Genomic DNA, 21713 nt, shown 5'->3' with positions numbered 1-21713 from the left:
AGGGTTAAACATGCAGAGCATAAATTGTTTATTAAATACAAGACATACACTTTTACACACAGTTAGGGACACTCCCCTTAGCTTTGTCATAGAGGGGAGTGGGTAGGGGACAAGGAACAACCAATGGGAACTGAACACTTGTACATTGACTACAGATAAACAAAGGGATTATGGTAAGCAGGCAGCCTCTCAATACACATCCTCTGCGGAGAGACGTCTCCAGTCCAGACCATTTGTCTATGTGACATTTACCAACACAATTAGACACAGCAACAAGAGGAGGGGTGGGGGAGAAGGGATGTAGCGTTACATTCCATTATCTCAATGCCAGCTTGTCCCAAGTCTCTTCTGGGCCATAATCTGTGGGTGAGAGGCCAGCCCACAGTCCCTTCCAAAACACACAGTGACAGTGGGTTCTGTCACAGTAGATACTGTCTATTTTAGAAGGGGTTCCCGGAGTTGGAAAAGTATTTTTGAGGTTTCCTCTCTGTTGAAAAGTTTGAGAAAGGCTGCACCAGAATATACTTAGTTTCATAACCCATTTTACTTTTGATGTTGGGTGGATAGGGAATTCCACTTGCCTAATCTGGAAAACCCCTTTTGTATTGTGATAATGAAATCGCTTTTCTCTTGTAGTTGATGTCCTCTTATCTTTTTTTTTTTTTTTTCAATTGTCTGTGGTTTTAGTTGCCTAATGACGATATAATGCTCAGACATAAGCTTGTAGTGTAATTGTTTCAATTATTTCTATTGTTTAAGATGTAATTTCAGCTAGCTTTGGTATTTATGTGGAATTCTAGCTCATTCATATTTGATAAAAGTACCAGGTTTTTGAAAATTAAGTTGAACATGTGAAAAAAAAAAGGAATTAAATGGAAATGATGGGCCAGTAAGTCTGTTAATCAACTTCCTTTAATAGACCAAGCTGTCCAGCAAAAATAGGGTAAAAATAGGGTTGTGATAAACCATTTAACGCTGACAGGCGTGCTTACAGCGATTAGCGTTTATTAATTTATGTAAAACCTTTATCCCAAAATGAAAAAATACTGATACTGTAAATGCTTAAAAATGGGCCTGTATAGTAAGGTGCGCTTGGAAGGGCTCTGCACAGAGCAAAGAAAAGAAATCCAATCACAGTATGTTGTGCGTCTGGCTTCCGTGGTGATTCACGGCCGTTACCCAAACACTGCACAATATTGTTTAATAATTAACTTCTCAGTTGTGACCTGTAGAGTATTTGCTGGTCTGTTTGGACAATTATAGATGATTTCTAGATTTTGCATTTTAGTTATACTTTAACCCTTGCATGCCTTTCAACCAACCCCTCCTAAAAGCAATCAGTGGTGGATCACTTTCCAGAAGCATTTTGACAGGTGATGAGGAGGAAATATGTCGCCTCCTCGCTCCCCTTTTTTTTTTTTTTTTTAAACATGTAAAGGCTGTACCAGCATCAGTTGTGGCATGGCCCCATATACTTGCATGGTCCATGTTCATTAATGATACTGCCTGCCGAATGCAACATGCTGGTTAAAGTGGATTTCCACCCTTTTTTTTTTTTTTTTTTTTTATTTATCCCTAAAAATCGTATTTTTTTTTATACTCGCCTAAAAGGGCGGTTGCTATGCCGAAGTAGCTCTTCTGCCACCGCGGTGGATCTTCTGGCTCATCCTATGTCGCCGTGTCTTCTTGTGAATGAGCCGCGCTGCCTTCTGGAAACTGTGTGTATCCCAGGAGGCAGCTGCCCATTCACAAAGCGCTGTGTGAGTCGCGCATGCGCAGTAGGAAATGGGCAGTGAAGCCGTAAGGCTTCACTACCTGTTTCCCTTAGTAAGGATGGAGGCGCCAGGACCGAGCGATCGCCGTCGGGGGACCGTCATCGCGGGCGACTAGGACAGGTAAGTGTCCTTATTAAAAGTCAGCAGCTACACTGTTAGTAGCTGCTGATTTAAAAAAATTGTGGGTGGAATTCCCGCTTTGACTTTTGCCCATGCCACAAAGAGCAGCAATATGGCTGCGGCATATGTATAGCCCTAAGGCCTCTTTCACACGGGGCAGTGGAGGTGTGGTGGCAGGATAGCGCCGCTAAAAATAGTGGCACTATACCGTCGGAATTGCCACGGGATTTGGCCACTAGCGGTGCGGTATTAACCCCCGCTAGCGGCCGATAAAGGGTTAATTCCGCCCGCAATGCGGCCTCTGCGGCAATTCCGATGGTATAGCTACAGTGGGGAAAATAAGTATTTGAACACCCTGCTATTTTGCAAGTTCTCCCACTTGGAAATCATGGAGGGGTCTGAAATTGTCATCGTAGGTGCATGTCCACTGTGAGAGACATAATCAAAAAAAAAAAATCCAGAAATAACAATTTATGATTTTTTAACTATTTTATTTGTATGATACAGCTGCAAATAAGTATTTGAACACCTGTCTATCAGCTAGAATTCTGACCCTCAAAGACCTGTTAGTCTGCCTTTAAAATGTCCACCTCCACTCCATTTATTATCCTAAATTAGATGCACCTGTTTGAGGTCATTAGCTGCATAAAGACACCTGTCCACCCCATACAATCAGTAAGAATCCAACTACTAACATGGCCAAGACCAAAGAGCTGTCCAAAGACACTAGAGACAAAATTGTACACCTCCACAAGGCTGGAAAGGGCTACGGGGAAATTGCCAAGCAGCTTGGTGAAAAAAGGTCCACTGTTGGAGCAATCATTAGAAAATGGAAGAAGCTAAACATGACTGTCAATCTCCCTCGGATTGGGGCTCCATGCAAAATCTCACCTCGTGGGGTCTCAAGGATCCTAAGAAAGGTGAGATATCAGCCCAGGACTACACGGGAGGAGCTGGTCAATGACCTGAAAAGAGCTGGGACCACAGTTTCCAAGGTTACTGTTGGTAATACACTAAGACGTCATGGTTTGAAATCATGCATGGCACGGAAGGTTCCCCTGCTTAAACCAGCACATGTCAAGGCCCGTCTTAAGTTTGCCAATGACCATTTGGATGATCCAGAGGAGTCATGGGAGAAAGTCATGTGGTCAGATGAGACCAAAATAGAACTTTTTGGTCATAATTCCACTAACCGTGTTTGGAGGAAGAAGAATGATGAGTACCATCCCTACTGTGAAGCATGGGGGTGGTAGCATCATGCTTTGGGGGTGTTTTTCTGCACATGGGACAGGGCGACTGCACTGTATTAAGGAGAGGATGACCGGGGCCATGTATTGCGAGATTTTGGGCAACAACCTCCTTCCCTCAGTTAGAGCTTTGAAGATGGGCCGAGGCTGGGTCTTCCAACATGACAATGACCCGAAGCACACAGCCAGGATAACCAAGGAGTGGCTCTGTAAGAAGCATATCAAGGTTCTGGCGTGGCCTAGCCAGTCTCCAGACCTAAACCCAATAGAGAATCTTTGGAGGGAGCTCAAACTCCGTGTTTCTCAGCGACAGCCCAGAAACCTGACTGATCTAGAGAAGATCTGTGTGGAGGAGTGGGCCAAAATCCCTCCTCCAGTGTGTGCAAACCTGGTGAAAAACTACAAGAAACGTTTGACCTCTGTAATTGCAAACAAAGGCTACTGTACCAAATATTAACATTGTTTTTCTCAGGTGTTCAAATACTTATTTGCAGCTGTATCATACAAATAAATAGTTTAAAAAATCATACATTGTGATTTCTGGATTTTTTTTTTTTGATTATGTCTCTCACAGTGGACATGCACCTACGATAACAATTTCAGACCCCTCCATGATTTCCAAGTGGGAGAACTTGCAAAATAGCAGGGTGTTCAAATACTTATTTTCATCACTGTATACCGCCACCGCGCCTCCCGCCCCAGTGTGAAAGGGTTACACTACAGATTCTAAACTTGACTTTAGGAGCTTTGGCAAGAAAAAAACAACGCAAAAAGCTCCTTAAGTCAAGTTTGGAATTTGTAGTGTACATGAGCCCTTAGGGCTATACACATGCCGCAGCCATATTGCTGCTCTTCGTGGCAGTGGCAAAAGTTAACCAGCATGTTGCATTTATCGGCTCCGTACAAGCCTATGGGGGTTATTTACAAAAGGCAAATCTACTTTGCACTGAAAGTGCAGTCGCTGTAGATCTGAGGGGAAGCTCTGCTGATTTTTTTCATCCAATCATGCGTAAGCTAAAATGCTGTTTTATTTGTTTTCCTTGCATGTCCCCCTCAGATCTACAGCGACTGCACTTCCAAGTGCAAAATTGATTTGCCTTTAGTCTATCAACCCCTGTGTGTCCATGTAGATAGATAGGATAGATGTGTACATGTAGATATAGGCGCTTACCAGAGTTTAGAAGCTGCTGCAGTTAGGTGAGGTTCAATCTCCCTCAACCTACCTATCCTGAACGAGGAAGAATCCCATTCAGGATGGGAATATTTTGACTGCCGGTCACAAAATGCGGTAAAATCACGGTGCAATTTTGCTGTGTTTTGTATTTTCCCACGACCGATGGTCAACCTAGTCTGTGTACATGAGCCCTTAGTGGCTGCATGTTGGTTTTTATAAGGATGGTCAGTGGCAAAACACCAGCTCAACCACCTGGTTTTACTTGCAACTTGGTCACACGTGTGAATTAACCCTTACAGTGGGAAGCCCTTCTACAAGGGTAACTTTGTATTTTACCCAGAGTTCACCTTTTTAATTATGTATTCATACGTAATACAAAGCTACGTTAGTTTGTGTAAGCATCATCTGCCCGAAGTTCAGCTTTGAAGGAAGTCTATACTGCGAGAAATATGGGGGCTGCCATTGATGCCTACCTACTGAAAATGATAGTTACCTGGCTTTTCTTTCTTCTAGCTTCAATACTCTGACAAGCTAACTATGAACGGATATGCGGATCAGGAATTCTAAGTCTATTCCAGCATTACTAGATGAAAGTTTACGTTTGGAATTTGATTTACAAAGTGTTGCAGGCAGGGAAAGCCAGACAACATTTTCAGGAGGTTGGCGGAGACAACCCATGTGTATGTGTGTTATTTTTTTTTTTTAATACGATGGGCAGGGACAAGCCAGTGTGCCAGCTTCTGTACTGAAATTGATGTCTTCATAATGGAGCTTCCTGACTGACTGGGCGTGCAGGTCATATAGAAGGTGATAAGGGTTATTTTTAGTCTGGCATCTCTGGGTGCCTGTAATTGTATCCTGATCTCAGGTTGAGTATAATTACCATATTACTGTCCGGAATCAAGAGCAGCAGGATGCCATTATAGAAAAGTGTTAATTCCCGCTACAAGTTTAAAATGATTGTAACGTCTGTTTTTGAATTTTTGTATAAAAATAACAAACATTTTATACTTACCTGGTCTGTTGCAGTGGATTTGCAAAGTGCATCCCGGATCCTCCTCTTCTTCTTGGGTCCCTTTCGGAGCTCTCAGCCCCTCCCTTTTGTCAAGTGTCCCCACAGCAAGCAGCTTGCTATGGGGGCACCCGAGCCGAGCTGCAGCTTTTTGTATCCATGCAGTCATGGACCCCAGTTCGGGCCCACCCCCTCTCTCTCCTGATTGGCTAGCTGACTATGACAGCAGCGGGAGCCAATGCCTCTCAACCAATCAGGAGGGAGAGGCACTCATGGACATTGCTGGATAGAGAGGGGGCTCAGATAAGTATTAGGGGTGCTGGGGCAGGCGCTGCACACAGGCTTTTTACCTTTAACGCATTAAGATATAAAACATGAACCCCGCTTGATCAGCAGCTTGTCAAATTCCAATTCTTACTGTCATATTGTATTTGCTTATCCGTATGGGATGTACAGCAAGCAGATATACTGGCAGATCTGCTGGTGACCTGCATGGCACCAGCCATCTGCTGATAGCTGGTGCAATGCTTTATAGGCTAATTTTTATTATTATTATTATTATTATTATTATTATTATTATTATTATTATTATTATTATTATTATTTTCACATTTTTATGCCTGCAAAAAAATATGCATTTATTATATTTTTCCAAAAAGTGAACTTCTCCTTTAAATTCCGCTTTTACTGTGTTCTTTAGGCTCCGTCCACACGAGGCGGACTCCGTCAGTCCGTTGATCTCCACTGAGCTGGCGATTGACAAGCTCCTCTCTGCTCACTGAGCGGGGAGGGGCTTGTCGGGCGCCGCTGTCTCCTATGGGGAGATCGGACAAAAACGGATGTCCGTTTTCATCAGATCTTATCCGATCCGCCATGGACGGGTGGGGACCTTTCGCCATACGTTTGTTTTTAGCGGATCGGGTCGGATGTCAGCGGACATGTCTCCGCTGACATTCGACGCTCCATAGAGATGCATGGATCGGCCGTTCAGGTCCGCCGTGTGAAAGGGGCCTTAAGCAGCTTTTCTCCTGACATGATTTGTGTTTTGCAACATTGTAGATTTTTTTAAAGGTTTTGTAAAAATCTTCTAAAGTTTCAGTAATGTTTCCAGTGCATAAAATTTCCCAATAGCATAACATTTCCACTTTACACAACCATTATCTGTCTTGGCCCTACCTATTGTAACACAGTATTTATTTTGGTGGAAGCTTTCAGCGGTTAGTTAGTTTTGTTTATCATTCATTCCAAATCAGGTTCTCTGGTGGTGACTAATCTGAAATCTATATATGGAACAGGAAGCCATGCTTTTATTATTGGCGAGATGTCTAGAGGGTTAGTTCTCTTTTAATAAATTGATATTGAGACATGCACATAAATGTGCTAGTGTGTGAGTATCTTCATATTTTAATACAAAATTTAAAAAAAATACTAAATCTATATTGTATACTACATGCACATGCACACGTTTAAAAACTTGTACATGAAAAGGTCTAAAATCGACCTAGTTTCTCTATTTGTTTTCTGGGATTGTCATAGGATATGAAAAAAAGTTCATGCTCGCTGTTCTTCAAGCTTCTGCATGAACGCTTCGGAAATACATGTGTTGGCAACTTGACAACATGCACTTTTGGTGAAAGAAACTGTAATGCTGCATAAACCAAAAAAAGAGTTGGGACCTCAAACTGTCTGATTTTTATATGAAATTGGATGTCACAATGTAGAGAATAAGATTTCCTATCATCTGTGCCCAGTCTTGCCACACATAGTTAATCCAGCTCTGAGCAATCCTCTTTTATTCAGTGAAAATTAACAGACTTCCAGATAAAAACCTGTCTAAATAAAAAGTCTTTTCCGTCCCCTTGCTTCGAGTGACAGGGTTTTTACATATCTCGTGCACTAGCTTGGACACATGCACATTCCTGGATGTTTATCATAATATGGGGGGTGATCCACAGTTCATTGTGAGAGGTAATGTATGTCACTCGAAGCAAGGGGACGGAAAGGGCTTTTTATTTAGACAGGTTTTTATCTGGAAGTCTGTTAGTTTTCACTTAACAATAAAAGAGGATTGCTCAGAGCTGGATTAACTCTGTGTGGCAAGACTGGGCACAGATGATAATTTTGGGTTTACATCCACTTTAAGATCTCACAAAAATTGTGTTTCCTAAAAATAAACAAAGAATTACTCTATCGATGAGTTATGTTACTGCTCCAAGTTTGTATAAATATCCTCCGCCTCTGGAACTCTGGGTGCTGACCAAAAAGGTGCCAGTCCTGCTGCAGGAAGTTGTACATCAGGGCCAGGTATGGATATTTTTACATACTGTAACTATATTGGTCCCAGTGTGGAATTATGTGTATACCGTACCTGTGGGATCCCACTAACCACTGTGAATCGCTGTAATAGACACTGCTGTTACAGTGATCTCTACTAGCTTCCCAGTCTCCTGCAATCTAATCAGTGAATGCTTTGTATACATTGAAAAAATTCCAAGCATTCCACAATGCAGCAGGGAAGCTGCAAGGTAAATGACCTGGAAGCTAGTGAAAATCCCTGTAGTAGTGGTGTCAGCTTCTACAGGCATGGTACATGTATAGATAAATTGGTCCAAGCCAGATCAATGTGATTATGTAAAATATCCATACCTAGAATTTGCCTTTGAAAGGAGAAGGACAGCCAAAGCTCGTAGTGCTGTCCTTCTTCTGTGGATCACAGGAGTGTTGTTCGTTCTGCTCTCCTGTGACCGGTTTTCATCTGACAGAGGGCTGAAGTCACAGAGCCGGTCCAGGCTCAGGCAAGATCAAGACGATCAAGTCGGGATCCGTCCACATGATCCACTCCAGCCACCTCCACAGCGCGGTGCTTCAGCAGCTCCAGTACTGAGAACCCGAATGTCGGCGCTGTTTGATTGCTCGGCTCTCAGTCTTGGAGGCACTTGGGGACAGATGCAGCATCGGACTAATGCTACTTTCTACTATAATACATATCCAAAAATATATATAAAAAAACGAATTTATTCATCAGTTTAGTCCAATATGTATTTGTCTACATATTTTTGGTAAAAAAATAAATAAAAAATTGCAATAAGCATATATTGATTGGTTTGTGCAACAGTTGGAGTCTTCAAAATAGGGGATAGATTTAATAGTGACCTACTGGGGTGTTTTTTTTTTTTTGTTTTTGTTCGGGATTGTGGCGGACAAATCTGACCCCAAGTGACACTTTTTGGGAGCCAACGACATTATTTCTTTGATCAGTGCTAAGGGGTTAACACTATGGGGTAACCAAAGAGTTAACTGTGTTCTAACTGTGTGGGGATGAGCTTACTGGGACAACACAGATTGCAGAGTTGTCCCCTGTTAGAATGGAGATCCGCCTTGTTTACATAGGAAGATCCCTGTTCTGCCTCTCGGGGCACCTACACCAACACATGCATTGACCGACGTACAGGTACGCCGGTTTGTACACCCGAGTCGTCTTGACGCAGTGTATATGCGGAAGGCTTTTGGCAAGTGGTTAAAGTAAAACTATAGGCAAAACCTTTTACTTTTTGGATAGAGTAAGAGAGGTTGATGACCCCTGTTTTTTTTTTTTTTTCGCCATCTGTGTATCATTTCGAAGATTTCTCTTCACTTCTTGTCCCATAGCCAAACAGGAAGTAAGAGGAAATCTCTGCAAACTAATGGAATCCTCTATTCCTTTTTTGGGGACAACGCAAACTTTGGATTTTCTTTACCTTGGCTTTCAATGATAATGGTAAACGGGACAAATAGGTTCTCCCTAAGGCCCCTTTCACACTTGTGTGCCTTTTCCTGCAACTTTGGACATCAGAGTCGCATAAGTTGTTCCCCATGATTCCCAATGGTAATTCTAATCTGTGCGACTTCAAAGTAGTCCCTGTACTACTTTGGTCCGACTGATGCGAGTTGAGGTCCTTAGACCTCAAGTTTACACAGGCATGCCCTGAAATTGTGGCGAAATAGCGCAAATTTCCAGTGTGAAAAAGGGCCCAATTGGGGTGGGCACAGACGGCAATAAAACCTCACAGGGGTTCTAATCCCTCTCCACTCTATTAAAAAAAATTTTTAGCCGTTTTAATTATACTTTAAGGCTTTGCAAATTTTATTTAATGTGTCAAACTATAATCTAATTCAGTTTTATTTGTGTAGTTGAGAAGAATGGGGGGGGAAAAAATTAACTATCTGCCCAAATTAGATTCTTTTTCTCATGTTCTGCCTCCATTGTTTTTTTCAGATGGTCCTCATTTAATGTCTATATTTATCTGCTTTTTTTTTCTTGGCAGCATTCATTATTTAGTCATGTTGCCTCTGAATAAAGATGTGATGAAGTACGTTCTGAAGTACAAATTAATTGGGAAAAGCTCTGTGTGGGCAGATGGCAGTGGTTCTGTTTTGTGGTAGGGCAAGGAGCATCGCAGTGCACATAAAGTACATTTGGACAGGTTAGGAAAGAATATTACTGCTAGTACTGTACTATCGCTCCTACATGTGAAGAGGTCTCTGAAAAAAACACCAGCCCCTCAATCCCTCTCTGTTTTGCTATTTGCAGGATGGACTGGATGCTACAATTGTGCAATTGTTGCAGGCCTTTTAAACTCTGCACATGTGCAGTGAACTGTCTCCTAGCTGAGCTCTGCCGCTCCAGCTAGAGAACGTGAGAGCACATTGTGCATGCAAATAGTTTGAAGCTAAAAAGCTTTCTGTGTGCAGGAGCTCCCCTTAACACTTACCTGAGTCCCATCTCTGTCCATGAGTGTCTCAGCCAATCGAGGGCCGGGGCTCAGTGTATGAATGGACACAGGAAACTGTGACTCAGTTCGGGTGCCCCCATAGCAAGCTACTTGCTGTGGGGGCACTGAACAGTTGGTAGGGGCCAGGAGCACAGAAGAGGGACCCGAGAAGAAGAGGATCTGGGCTGCTCTGTGCAAATCCACTACACAGAGCAGGCAAGTATAACATGTTTGTTATTTTTATAGGGGAAAAAAAACAAGACATTACAATCAATATGTGTCCCCTAAAATGATAACCATACTTTTTACTTTAGATAGTTTAACCATCTGCATAGAAGTTTGTTCAAATATTCTCAGCTATCTTTAGTCTGAAATGTTCAAGCAGAACTAAACCCCATTATCCTTTTCAGCCAAGGAAGCTACCATCTTGGCACCTGTTTGATCTGCAACTCTCATGGTGCTGCACATGTGATCACTTATGTCACCAGCCATTTGATGGTTTGACCGTTTGGTTGAATGCACAAGCAAATGTGACGGTTAGCATAGTTTTCCTGGCAAGCTAGGAATATAACTGTTTTTTTTAAATCGTTAAATCAATTAATTGTCGTTCTACTTTGAGGCTTGGTTCTCGCTTGTATGATGAACGCTCCAATTTGGGAGCTCATGTCGCATGACGTGTGCAAATCATTGTTTACCTATGAGAGCCGTCTTAAATGGTCCGACTTTGAAAAAGCTCCCCCTACTTCTTTGATCCTAATTTAGCCCATTGAATATCAGTGAAGTCAGATCGCCACCTGACTGATCCAACTTTGGCATGCAACTTGTTCTCTGAAAATCTTGAAGGGGAGCCCCACACCAAATAAAAAAAAATAAAAAAACGGTATGGGGTTCCACCCTCCAAGAGCATACCAGGCCCCAACATCCGTACCAGACCTTTATCCGAGCACGCAGCCTGGCAGGTCAGAAAAAGGGAGGGGACAGGTAAGCGAAACTTCTTGGAACACACCAGGCCACATGCCCTGAACGTGGGGGTGGGAGTGGGTGCTCTTGGGCAGGGGGGGTTTTCGCCCCCCACTTCAAAGCACAGTGTTTTTTCCCAACATCCCTGGCTGTTGGTTGACGGGGTCTGTGGGGGGCTTGGTGAAAGGGTATAGCCGCTCCAGGTGGGAACCCAGACAAACATCCACCGCTGCAGACAACTCAGGTGCAGGCAATGCACTTAGCAAAGTAAATTAAAACCCAACTACTGACGCGTTTCACACTGAAACTAGTGCTTAGTCATGGCTAAGCACTAGTTTCAGTGCGAAACGCGTCAGTAGTTGGGTTTTATTTTACTGTGCTGTCCTTCTTTCAATAAAGGCTACAATTTGTTCAGAGTGCGGCTGTCCAGAGACAATTTTTGCTCTGTCTGTGGGGGGCTTATCGGAATCTGGAAGATCCGCCCACCCATGTCATTGAGTATGGGGTACCCCTACCCATTCACCAAAAAAAGTGTCAAAAATAAAACACAGTATACAGTTTTTCAAAGTAATTTATTAAGGCAGCTCCGACGTCTCTTCTGATGTCTTTTCCTCCAGTTTTTCTCCCTCTGTCTTCTGCCGGGTCTCCTCTCTGTGCTGTCTTCTCCCTCTGTTCTTCCTCCAATGTTGACTCAACGCTCTCTCCAGCTCTAATGCTAGGTGAATGGTGCGCCACTACTTATATTGGCTTGGGGTGGGGCCATCCAGTGACATCATATGGAGGCCATGCCCCCTTGTGAGATCATCGCCCCATCATGTCCCGGGCAGTGATGTCACAAGGGGGTGGGGCCTCCATGAGAGGAGATGCGGCAGAAGAACTGGCTTTTCAGGTACTAATGAAGCGCTGCCCATTCATTGCAGAGGACAAGTGCGGTGTAGGAGCACTGTATACACTGCTCCTACACAGCCCCAAAGATGCTGCTTGCAGGACTTTTTTTCACGTCCTGCAAGCACCATTGCCCCATTGGGAAAGCTCTCAAGCTTTCACACTGGGGAGGCAGTTTTAAGGCGCTTTACGTGCGCTATTTTTAGTGCTAAAATGCCTCCAGTGTGAAATGTTAGGAAATTGTGTAAATCCACCTATTTACTTGTTTCCTTTTCATCTTGGAATTTGCCCTTCTTTAAAGACTTTGCTCTTGTGGCGGGTGAAGAATGAGCAGAAACGTATGACCTGAGTGTTAGTACTGGGCTTTTGCTTTTCGATCTGAGCTTCTCTTTGCTATAAGAGAGGTTCACCTTTCTATTTGATCCAGGTGTCCTTAGGTCAGGAGACCAAAATTCCTCTTTGTTTTAGGTGTACCTAGCTATTAGCAAGACCATTTCTGCTTTCCCCAGGATATTTAGAAACCATTTTACACGTGTTGCATGTAACCACCAGGACACCCCTTGAACATTTGTATTTCCTAGTCTGTGGCATTTTGCTTCTCTCTTTCATAAGATTTCAATGTGTGGTGTGGTGTTCTTCATTTTTTGGCCTCAGGCGAACTTTATGATTTATCAGGTGTTAAAATCTGGAAGCAGAATGTGCGTATTCCCTTTTTTTTTTTTTTTTTTTTTTTTTCACTTGTTGCTGTTTTTGGATCGGGACAAAGACGGGAGATGCAGAGACAGCCCTGGACACAAATCTTTCACCACCAATGCCGCTTTCTTTGGGAACCTTTTCAGTCATGGTCTTTTCGAATAATTAAACTTGCAGACCCAGATTATAGGACCTTACATGACGTCCCAAAAACTAATTTTAAATGTGTTGCTTGTGGTGTGGTAGGTTGGCATTTTACAGGTTGACAGAAGCATTGAGGAGGTGATGTTGCCTCCTCGCCGCCTTTTAAAGGACCTTCAAAAAAAAGATGCATCGTGGATTGCTTTTCAGAGGGGGCGTCAATAATAGCCGCATGTCTGAACGAGCCCTTAGAGAGTCTTGAGTGATTCTGCCATCCCTGCACAGCAGCTAGGGATCATATTGAAATAGCCGCAAGATACATAGGGGAACATTTGTTAATGCATTTGCATCTAATATTAGCATTTTGCATGTGTGTTCTGTGCACAAATATACTAGACTTGTATATCAGTTTTGCATAATTGTGCGACCAGGTAGGGACTGATCTCCTCCTGCTTCTTTGCCTTTTTTTTTTTTTTTTTAGTAATCGCTGATTTAGTGATGAAATTGAACCACAGAACTGTCACTGATTTTTTAGAAGTATATATTTTTTTTTTAACCACTTCACCCCCAGAAGATTTGGCTGCTCAATGACCAGGTAATTTTTTGCGATTCAGCACTGCGCCGCTTTAACTGACAATTGCGCGGCCGTGCGACGTTGTACCCAAACAAAATTGTTATAAACAAAAAAGACTATTTTGGGGAAAAATATATATATATTTTGTACTTAAAAAAAAAAAAAGAAAATAGCAAACTTTTTCCTCAGTTTAGGCCGATATGTATTCTTGTACATATTTTTGGTAATAAAAATCGCAATAAGCGTATATTGGTTTTTGCAAAATTTATAGTGTCTACAAAATAGGGGATAGATTTGTCATATTTATTTTTTTTACTTTTTTTCTCCAGGACTGCAACATTATGGCGCGCACACATCGGACACTTTTGACACATTTTTGGGACCATTAGCATCTATACAGCGATCAGTGCTATAAAAATGTGCTGATTACTGTATAAATGTCACTGGCAGGGAAGGGGTTAACTATGTTCCCTAGTGAATTGACAGATCGTGGTTCCTAGCTTGTAGGAACTCCCAATCTGCCATTCCTCTCCTCACAGAACAGGGATGTGTGTGTGTGTTTACACACACGCGCGCGCGTCCCTGTTCTGTCTCGAGCCAGCGTGTGGCTAGAGGTCATCGCGGCCACCCACATCAGCACCCCCCGCAGTGCATCGGGTGTGTACGCGCACATGCTATCCTGCTTAAAGGGTACAGCTACGACAGTTCACGAGATCGTGCAGACCTGCTGTAAGTATAATGATGGGGGCTGGTCGGCAGTTGGTAAATATGCGCAAGTATGTTCGTTTTGATAGCCCCTTTAATTATTATGCCAAATGCAGAAATCTGCCCCTGAATTGGTATTTAAAATAAAAGAAGCAACAGATTAACAGCCTCAAGCAAATAGGTGTCCTCTATAGTTATCGGTTTACACTTAAGCCTCGTCGTACACATGGTACGATTGTTGGCCAACCAAGCTGTTTTTTGTCAAAAGAGCGTGTGCCAGGATCTTGTCTTGCATACTAATGGTACACAATTGTCGTGCCACAAACACGAACGTAGTGACGTACCACAAGGAATTTTAGCTCTTGAGCGCCACCCTTTGGGCCCCTTCTGCTAATTTCGTGTTTGGGGAACATTGATTTCGAGCATGCGTGTTTGTACTTTCAAATTTTATGTGACGGACTTGTGTACAGATGATACGAAAATCTGACAGACCGTTGTCCGCCAAAAATCAACTAGCCTGCCATCCAACTTTGTTGGCCGAAAGTTGGACAACAATTGTCAAAAGGAGCGTACTAACTGTCAGATTTTAGGACAACAGTCTGTCAACAGACAATCCCCTGCCAACAATCGTACGGTGTGTACGAGGCTTTAAACACTAACTGAAATATAATAGAAAGTTAGAGGCTCATTTGCACAGGCGCTCAGCCCCATACAATGTAAAAAGCCCTTTGTTTGCTCTTCGTCGTGGCGATAAGACGCGTTCAGGCAGCCCATATTAGTTAATGGATACACATTGGCTTTACAGACTCTCTTTCGCAGCCACATTTGACATGTATGCTGGGATAGTTACATGGCCCTGGATGCATAGGCTCTGCGTTTGGGTTCATGTACCTGTCAGCAAAGGATGGGGCTGAGGGCCTGTGTGAATGAGCCCTAAAAGTGACATGATGTGAAGAAATGGTTAATGAGACCATAATACTAATGTAACACACTCAGAGCACAAGTTTGCAAATTAGAAGCAAATGGAGCTGGGCTGAGGCGATGAGATCTCCTCATACTTTACATATGTCAACATTCAACCATACCTCCCTCACTGGAACAGATGGGCTACAGCTGTTCTGTCTCCCAAAGGAAAACGTATCATTCCAGACCAACATGGATAAAAGAAAATACACAATTTTTTTTTTATTTGTGTGAGGAAAATGACTAGGAAAGCATATATGACGTGTTTGAACACTTGTGTAAAACTCTGGAACAGCGCTAAAAAAACTTTTATCTTTTATTTGATGGGGAAGTGTGGGAAGGTCTTTCTTGATGGCGTACAATGTCTACATGATGTGTAGGTTTTCTGAAGCTTGTTGATGATTGTTGGACAGCCATGATCTGCTGCCAACATATATTTACTTGTCAAGAGCACGTCCTTTACCATGTGTGCCTCCTCACATTTTCAACAGATGCCTACTAATCATTTCAGCCGGAGGTCTTTTTTTTTTTTTTTTTCGTTAATCTTCCATTAATCTTGTTAATCAAATATGTCAGGGAGAAAGACCTATGACTGTTACAATATCAGGTGTTTTTTTTATTTTTTTTAGCTCCCATTCAATAATCGCCTGTACAAAGCATCTGTAAATAGAATCCTTAGTCATACAATGGGGACATTTTATCATTCTCGTCTCATCCTTGTCGCCGCCATCTTGCTTCACCCTACCTATGCCTTGGAAGCTACCGCGCATGAGTCAAAGTAATTTCGAGCATGAGCGGGTTTCCATGGAGAGGTAAGTATACACACGCTCGGGTTTCTCGACAGGAAAACACTGCCGAGAATCTCACAACGGGAAAATGGAGAACATGTTCTCTATTTATTTTTCTCGTCTAGATTCTGGGCAGTTTTCTTGACGAGAATCCTCAAAGCCTCGTACACACGCACGGTTTACTTGGCAAGAAAGCTCTGCCAGGAATTTTCTTGCAGGTTCCTGCCGAGAAAACCGTGCGTGTGTACAATGCTTTAGTGTTACAAGGTCTCAGGTGTGTTAAATTTGGTGTTGGTGTTCGCGCTCTCAGGCCCCGTACACACGACCAGTTTCCTCGGCAGAATTGAGCTTCCGACCGAGTTTCTGGCTGAATTCTGCCGAGAAACCCGGCCGTGTGTACAATTTCGCCGAGGAAGCCGACGAGGAGCTCGACGAGGAAATAGAGAACATGTTCTCTATTTCCTCGTTGTTCTATGGGAGCTCTCGGCCCGCCGAGCTCCTCGGCGGCTTCAGGGCTGAACTGGCCGAGGAACTCGATGTGTTTGGCACGTCGAGTTCCTCGGCCGTGTGTACGGGGCCTGACTCTCTCTCATGCTGCTCACTGGAAGTTCAACACGGCACCTCATGGCAAAGAACTCTCTCTGAGGATCTAAAAAAAACGTTTTTTGAAACTGGTAAATGGAAGGGGTTTACTTCTGCTTTAAACTGTAAATTATAAAACATAGATGCAATACATTTTTAACCAAAATATTGTTTTAAAAGAAAGACCGTGACATTTTTAGCCCCATTCACATGGGCTGTTTGATGCATTCCTAGGTGCTTTTCAGGCAGCCCACTCATGTCTTTAACCACTTGCCGCCCGCCAATGACATATTGACGGCGGCAAAGTGGTTGTAGATCATTAGGTCAGGATTCTGAGCCGCTGCGCGCCCCCGGGGGTGCGCATCGCGGCGATCGTTGTTGCGGGGTGTCAATCTGACACCCCGCAACACCGATCTCGGTAAAGAGTCTCTCACGGAGACTCTTTACCACGTGATCAGCCGTGTCCAATCACGGCTGATCACGATGTAAACAGGAAGAGCCGTTGACGGCTCTTCCTCACTCGCGTCTGACAGACGCGAGTAGAGGAGAGCCGATCGGCGGCTCTCCTGACAGGGGGGGTTCGCGCTGATTGTTTATCAGCGCAGCCCCCCCTCGGATCGCCACATGGACCACCAGGGATGCCCACCCTGGACCACCAGGGAAGCGGGCAAAAAAAAAAAGTCCTGAAAAAAAAAAGTATTGAAAAAAAATAAAGTCTGAAAAAAAAAAAGCAATAAAAAAGATGCCAATCAGTGCCCACAAATGGGCACTGACTGGCAACATGTGTAAATCAGTCCCGCCCCACAGTGTCCATCAGTGCCACCCCACAGTGTCCATCAGTGCCACCCCACAGTGTCCATCAGTGCCACCCCACAGTGTCCATCAGTGCCACCCCACAGTGTCCATCAGTGCCACCCCACAGTGTCCATCAGTGCCACCCCACAGTGTCCATCAGTGCCACCCCACAGTGTCCATCAGTGCCCAGTGCCCACCTATCAGTGCCCATCTGTGCCCATCAGTGCCGCCTATGTGTGCCCATCAGTGCCGCCTATGTGTGCCCATCAGTGCCGCCTATGTGTGCCCATGAGTGCCGCCTATGTGTGCCCATCAGTGCCGCATACCAGCGCCGCCAATCAGTGCCACCTCATCAATGTCAATCAGTGCCGCCATATCAGTGCCCGTAATTGAAAGAGAAATCTTACTTATTTACAAAAAAATTAACAGAAAAAAATAAAAACGTAATTTTTTTTCAAAATTTTCAGTCTTTTTTTAGTTGTTGCGCAAAAAAAAAAAATCGCAGAGGTGATCAAATACCACCAAAAGGAAGCTCTTTGTGGGGAAAAAAGGACGCCAATTTTGTTTGGGTACAGTGTAGCATGACCGCGCAATTGCCATTCAAAGTGCGACAGTGCTGAAAGCTGAAAATTGGCTTGGGCAGGAAGGTGCGTACGTGCCCTGTATGGAAGTGGTTAAGGATGTTTAAGCTACACTGATGCAGCTTCCCATCCTAATGTGACAGGTGAGTGGCCCTGGAATGCACCTAATCTGCTTTCTGGCTTGCTCACCCACATGTCTGTTCCACTGTGTCTTCATAGACTTGAATATCCCACCTGCATACAGCACCTCCCCAGCTTAGGGACTCATAAACAGGTGGCCTGTTCAGTGTATTGGCCTCAGAGTCCCAGTTAATGAGGCATTACAAGTTTGTTTTTAGTATTGATTTATGGATTGGCCATCTGTGGATGGAGCCAAGCACAACTACTCTAAAAACAGAATGCTGCAGGTAGAAAAAAAGTCCGGTAAGATGTTTGAGGGTTAGGGAACATTATCATGTTTCAGGTTACATGAGACATAACTTCTCAAAATATGCCCTCGCCACCATTCCACTGTACTGTGTTCATTTTTAAGTAAAATAAGCATTTATGAAATGAGCCATTTGATGATAGAATTTAATTTTGGTTCTTAACGCTAATTTTTTTTTTTTTTTTTTTTTTTTTTTACATGTTGATATTATTGCTTGTTATCCCTTGTATATTGAAAGTGTTCTATTTTTTTTATTTTGACAGTTTGCCGTGATTTTGCAGTGCTGGAAGATCACAGTCTTGCACATACCTTGCAGGAGCAGGAAAGTGAGTAATAGGTTGACAATTTTGGTGCAGTTTTGGTCTGACATTTAATTTGTTACAGACACAATTTTTACAATTTATATCTTTTTTGTAGTTGAACATCATTTAGCTACAAATATACAGAGGAACCGCCTGGCCAAACGTGATCTAAAGGTGGCCAAACAGCTTCAGGAAGAAGAGGACCTCAAAGCACAATCCCAGAAGAAGCACCGTCACACTGAACTGTGAGTACTTTCTAAAGATGTTAGACGTTACTATTGAAGACATACTGCAATTGCTTTTAGCCAATTCAATATACATTTTTTATGTGTTGATGATGCCTTTTAATGAGAAACCTTACCTATGGCAATGAAAATGATTCCCAATATGCCACTTCGATTTGATGTTCCTTTATCCAAGAAGAACATACCTTCAAGCTCGGTGAATCCTATATTGTCCTTTCTTCCACTCAACTCTTTCATTGCAAATACCGGCGGCCTTTACCACCATCTTGATTTTTTTTGTTATCAGGAGCCAGCTTTCTTTTCCTGGTTCTTGCAGCTGGCCCCTTCATGATGTGGTGCTAGACCTCCCAAGACTGGCACCACGTCTTTTTACAATACTGTTTCCATAGGCCCGGATTCACGTACGAGTTACGCCGGCGTATCTCCAGATACGCCGTCGTAACTGAGTCCGAGGCGTCGTATCAATGCGCCTGATTCTTAGAATCAGTTACGCATACATTTGTATAAGATCCGACCGGCGTAAGTCTCTTACGCCGTTGTATCTTAACTGCATATTTACGCTGGCCGCTAGGGGCGTGTACGCTGATTTACGCCTAGAAATATGTAAATCAGCTAGATACGCAAATTCACGAACTTACGCCCGGCCGACGCAGTACAGATACGCCGTTTACGTTAGGCTTTTCCCGGCGTAAAGTTACCCCTGCTATATGGGGCGTACATGCGGCGTACCAATGTGAAGTATGGACGTCGTTCCCGCGTCAAATTTTGAAAATGTTACGTCGTTTGTGTAAGTCGTTCGCGAATAGGGCTGTATGTAAGTTACGTTCACGTCTAAAGCATAGACGATTTGCGGCGTAATTTCGAGCATGCGCACTGGGATTCTTTACCGAACGGCGCATGCGGGGGTCACATGTAATTTAAATAAAACATGCCCACATCATCCAGATTTGAATTAGGCGGGCTTACGCCGGCCTATTTACGCTATGCCGCCGCAACTTTGGTTTGAGAATACGGCACTTGCCTGTGAAAGTTGCGGAGGCGTAACGTAAATAGAATACGTTACGCCCGCACAAAGATACACGCGTCTACGTGAATCTGGGCCATAGTGTTTGGCCATCTTTGCCTCTCACCTCCTGGGATATATATCTTGCATCCCAAAAGGCTGCAGGCCGTAGGTGCTGACCTCGTACTAGATCTCCTGACACTCTGGTAAAATGTAATATAATTAACTACTTGGAGCCCCCTGGCCATAGGCAAAAGACGGCCACAAGGTGGCTCTCAAATGCCGGGAGGACGTCTATTAACGTCCACGGCTCCTCCGGCCACTGGGGGGCCCGCCGCGTCACTGCGGTGCCGATGTGCGTGCCTGGCGGCAGCGATGTCCACCAGGTACCCGCGATCGGCCGTTACACAGACAAGGACGTGGATCTGTGTGTGTAAACAGCAGGAAGTGGCCAAGATTTGAACCGTTATTAGGTGGGCTGAATGTACCAAGTTGATCGATCACCCTGAGTACAACCAGCCTGCCCTATTCGCTTGTGATTATCGCAAGCAGCTGCTTTAGCCGCTAGCAATAATCACCGTCTTCTCCCCTGAAATTCGCACCACGTATGGCCTGCCTTAGAGAGTGTGTTTAATTTTGAGTCTCAGGAGTGTGTTTTACAGTGACTCTTATTGTGGCACTAAGGCTTCTGTTTTTTTTTTTTTTTTTTCCCCTTCTAGTGAAGTTTTAGATGGTGAAATAGCTCAGGAAATTCAAGAGAAGCTGGTGATTGAAGCAGAAAGCAGACGCAGACAGGAGGAGAAAGATGAGGTAAGTGCATTTCTTTATTTTTTCATTGTAGTAAAAGGGTATTGGAGAACGCATAAAATGGTGATGGCAGAGAGGATGAATCGGGTGCATAATAAATGTGACTGTAGGCATTGGTTTATTAAAAGTCAGCAGCTACAAAAAGTGTAACTGCTGACATAAACAGACGCTTGCCTTACAAGTGTGGGACTGCAGCTGTGACAGCTTGCGGCTTCTCAACCGGGTGCGCTCTGCACCTTCTCAGTGGCTGGGCAATCTTCTGGGACCTGTGTCCCAGAAGATTGCAGGAAGGGGAGGGGGAGAGGAGGAGTCGCCTAGGTGGCGAGAGCGAAAGTGGGAGCTGGGTACCTGTCAACTAGGTACCCGCTCCCCACCCCCCCCCCAAAAAAGAATTACATTGCATGTGATCTGAACAGCAGTGCGGTGCAAATCACTTGCGATCTCGCACAGCGCAATAATGTGAACCAGCCGTAAGGTTTGATTCATACCTATGCATGTTGCTTCAGAGCGTTTTTGCGGTGCTTGCTGCATTGTTTGACGTGCATTTTTTTTTTTTTAGCCAGCAATTATTTTTTTTCACATTTCCTTTAACAACCAGCTATAAACAGATTTAAAAAAAAAAAACGCAAAACGCGGTACTTGCCTTTTGGATGCCGGTCCATTGAATTCTATTATATGCAAAACGCTGCTTTTTGCAGGAAAAAAAGTCCCTGACCCTTTCCAAAAACATAGAGGCACAAAAAAGCATTGATGTGAACATGTTCTATAGGCAACCATGTTAAAAATGTCCCTGCATTTCTGCAAAATGCATAAAAAAAAAAAAGCATTAGTGTGAATGGAGCCTAAGTTCATTTAGCCTTACTGAGTGTATGTATAAAAAGTGAGAAATCCACCCCTCCCCCACATAACACATCCTGGTAATATAGGAATGTTGCATATGTGATCAGGTGACCTCAGACACACCACATTGCAATAGAACAATAATAACTAGAAGATCACTTAATCTTCTACTCTACCCAGCTCCGACTAAATACATCTCCCATAATCACTTGTCTATGTATATTCTGCTGGCTGTAGTGTTCACTGCACCATACTTTTCTTCGTCTCACTGAACTGTGGATCACACCCCATATTATGATAAACATCGAGGACAGGCAGCCAATCCTGGGAGGGGAGGGGAGAA

The 21713-nt window shown here is 43.7% G+C and overlaps 1 protein-coding gene across 3 annotated transcripts in view; it reads left to right on the top strand.

Moving 5' to 3' along the window:
* Nucleotides 1-21713, top strand: part of CCDC50 (coiled-coil domain containing 50) — a 90603-nt gene that overhangs the window by 24872 nt on the left and 44018 nt on the right. For all 3 annotated transcript variants that reach the window (XM_040349560.1, XM_040349562.1, XM_040349561.1), the window contains exons 2-4: nucleotides 18437-18499; nucleotides 18591-18720; nucleotides 20443-20533. In XM_040349560.1, coding sequence (XP_040205494.1) covers nucleotides 18437-18499; nucleotides 18591-18720; nucleotides 20443-20533 — 284 coding nt within the window. The remainder of the gene's footprint in view (nucleotides 1-18436; nucleotides 18500-18590; nucleotides 18721-20442; nucleotides 20534-21713) is intronic.

This window comes from Rana temporaria, chromosome 4 (assembly GCF_905171775.1).
Source record: "Rana temporaria chromosome 4, aRanTem1.1, whole genome shotgun sequence".
Classification (NCBI taxonomy): domain Eukaryota; kingdom Metazoa; phylum Chordata; class Amphibia; order Anura; family Ranidae; genus Rana; species Rana temporaria.
This window is presented reverse-complemented; position numbering and strand designations above follow the sequence as displayed.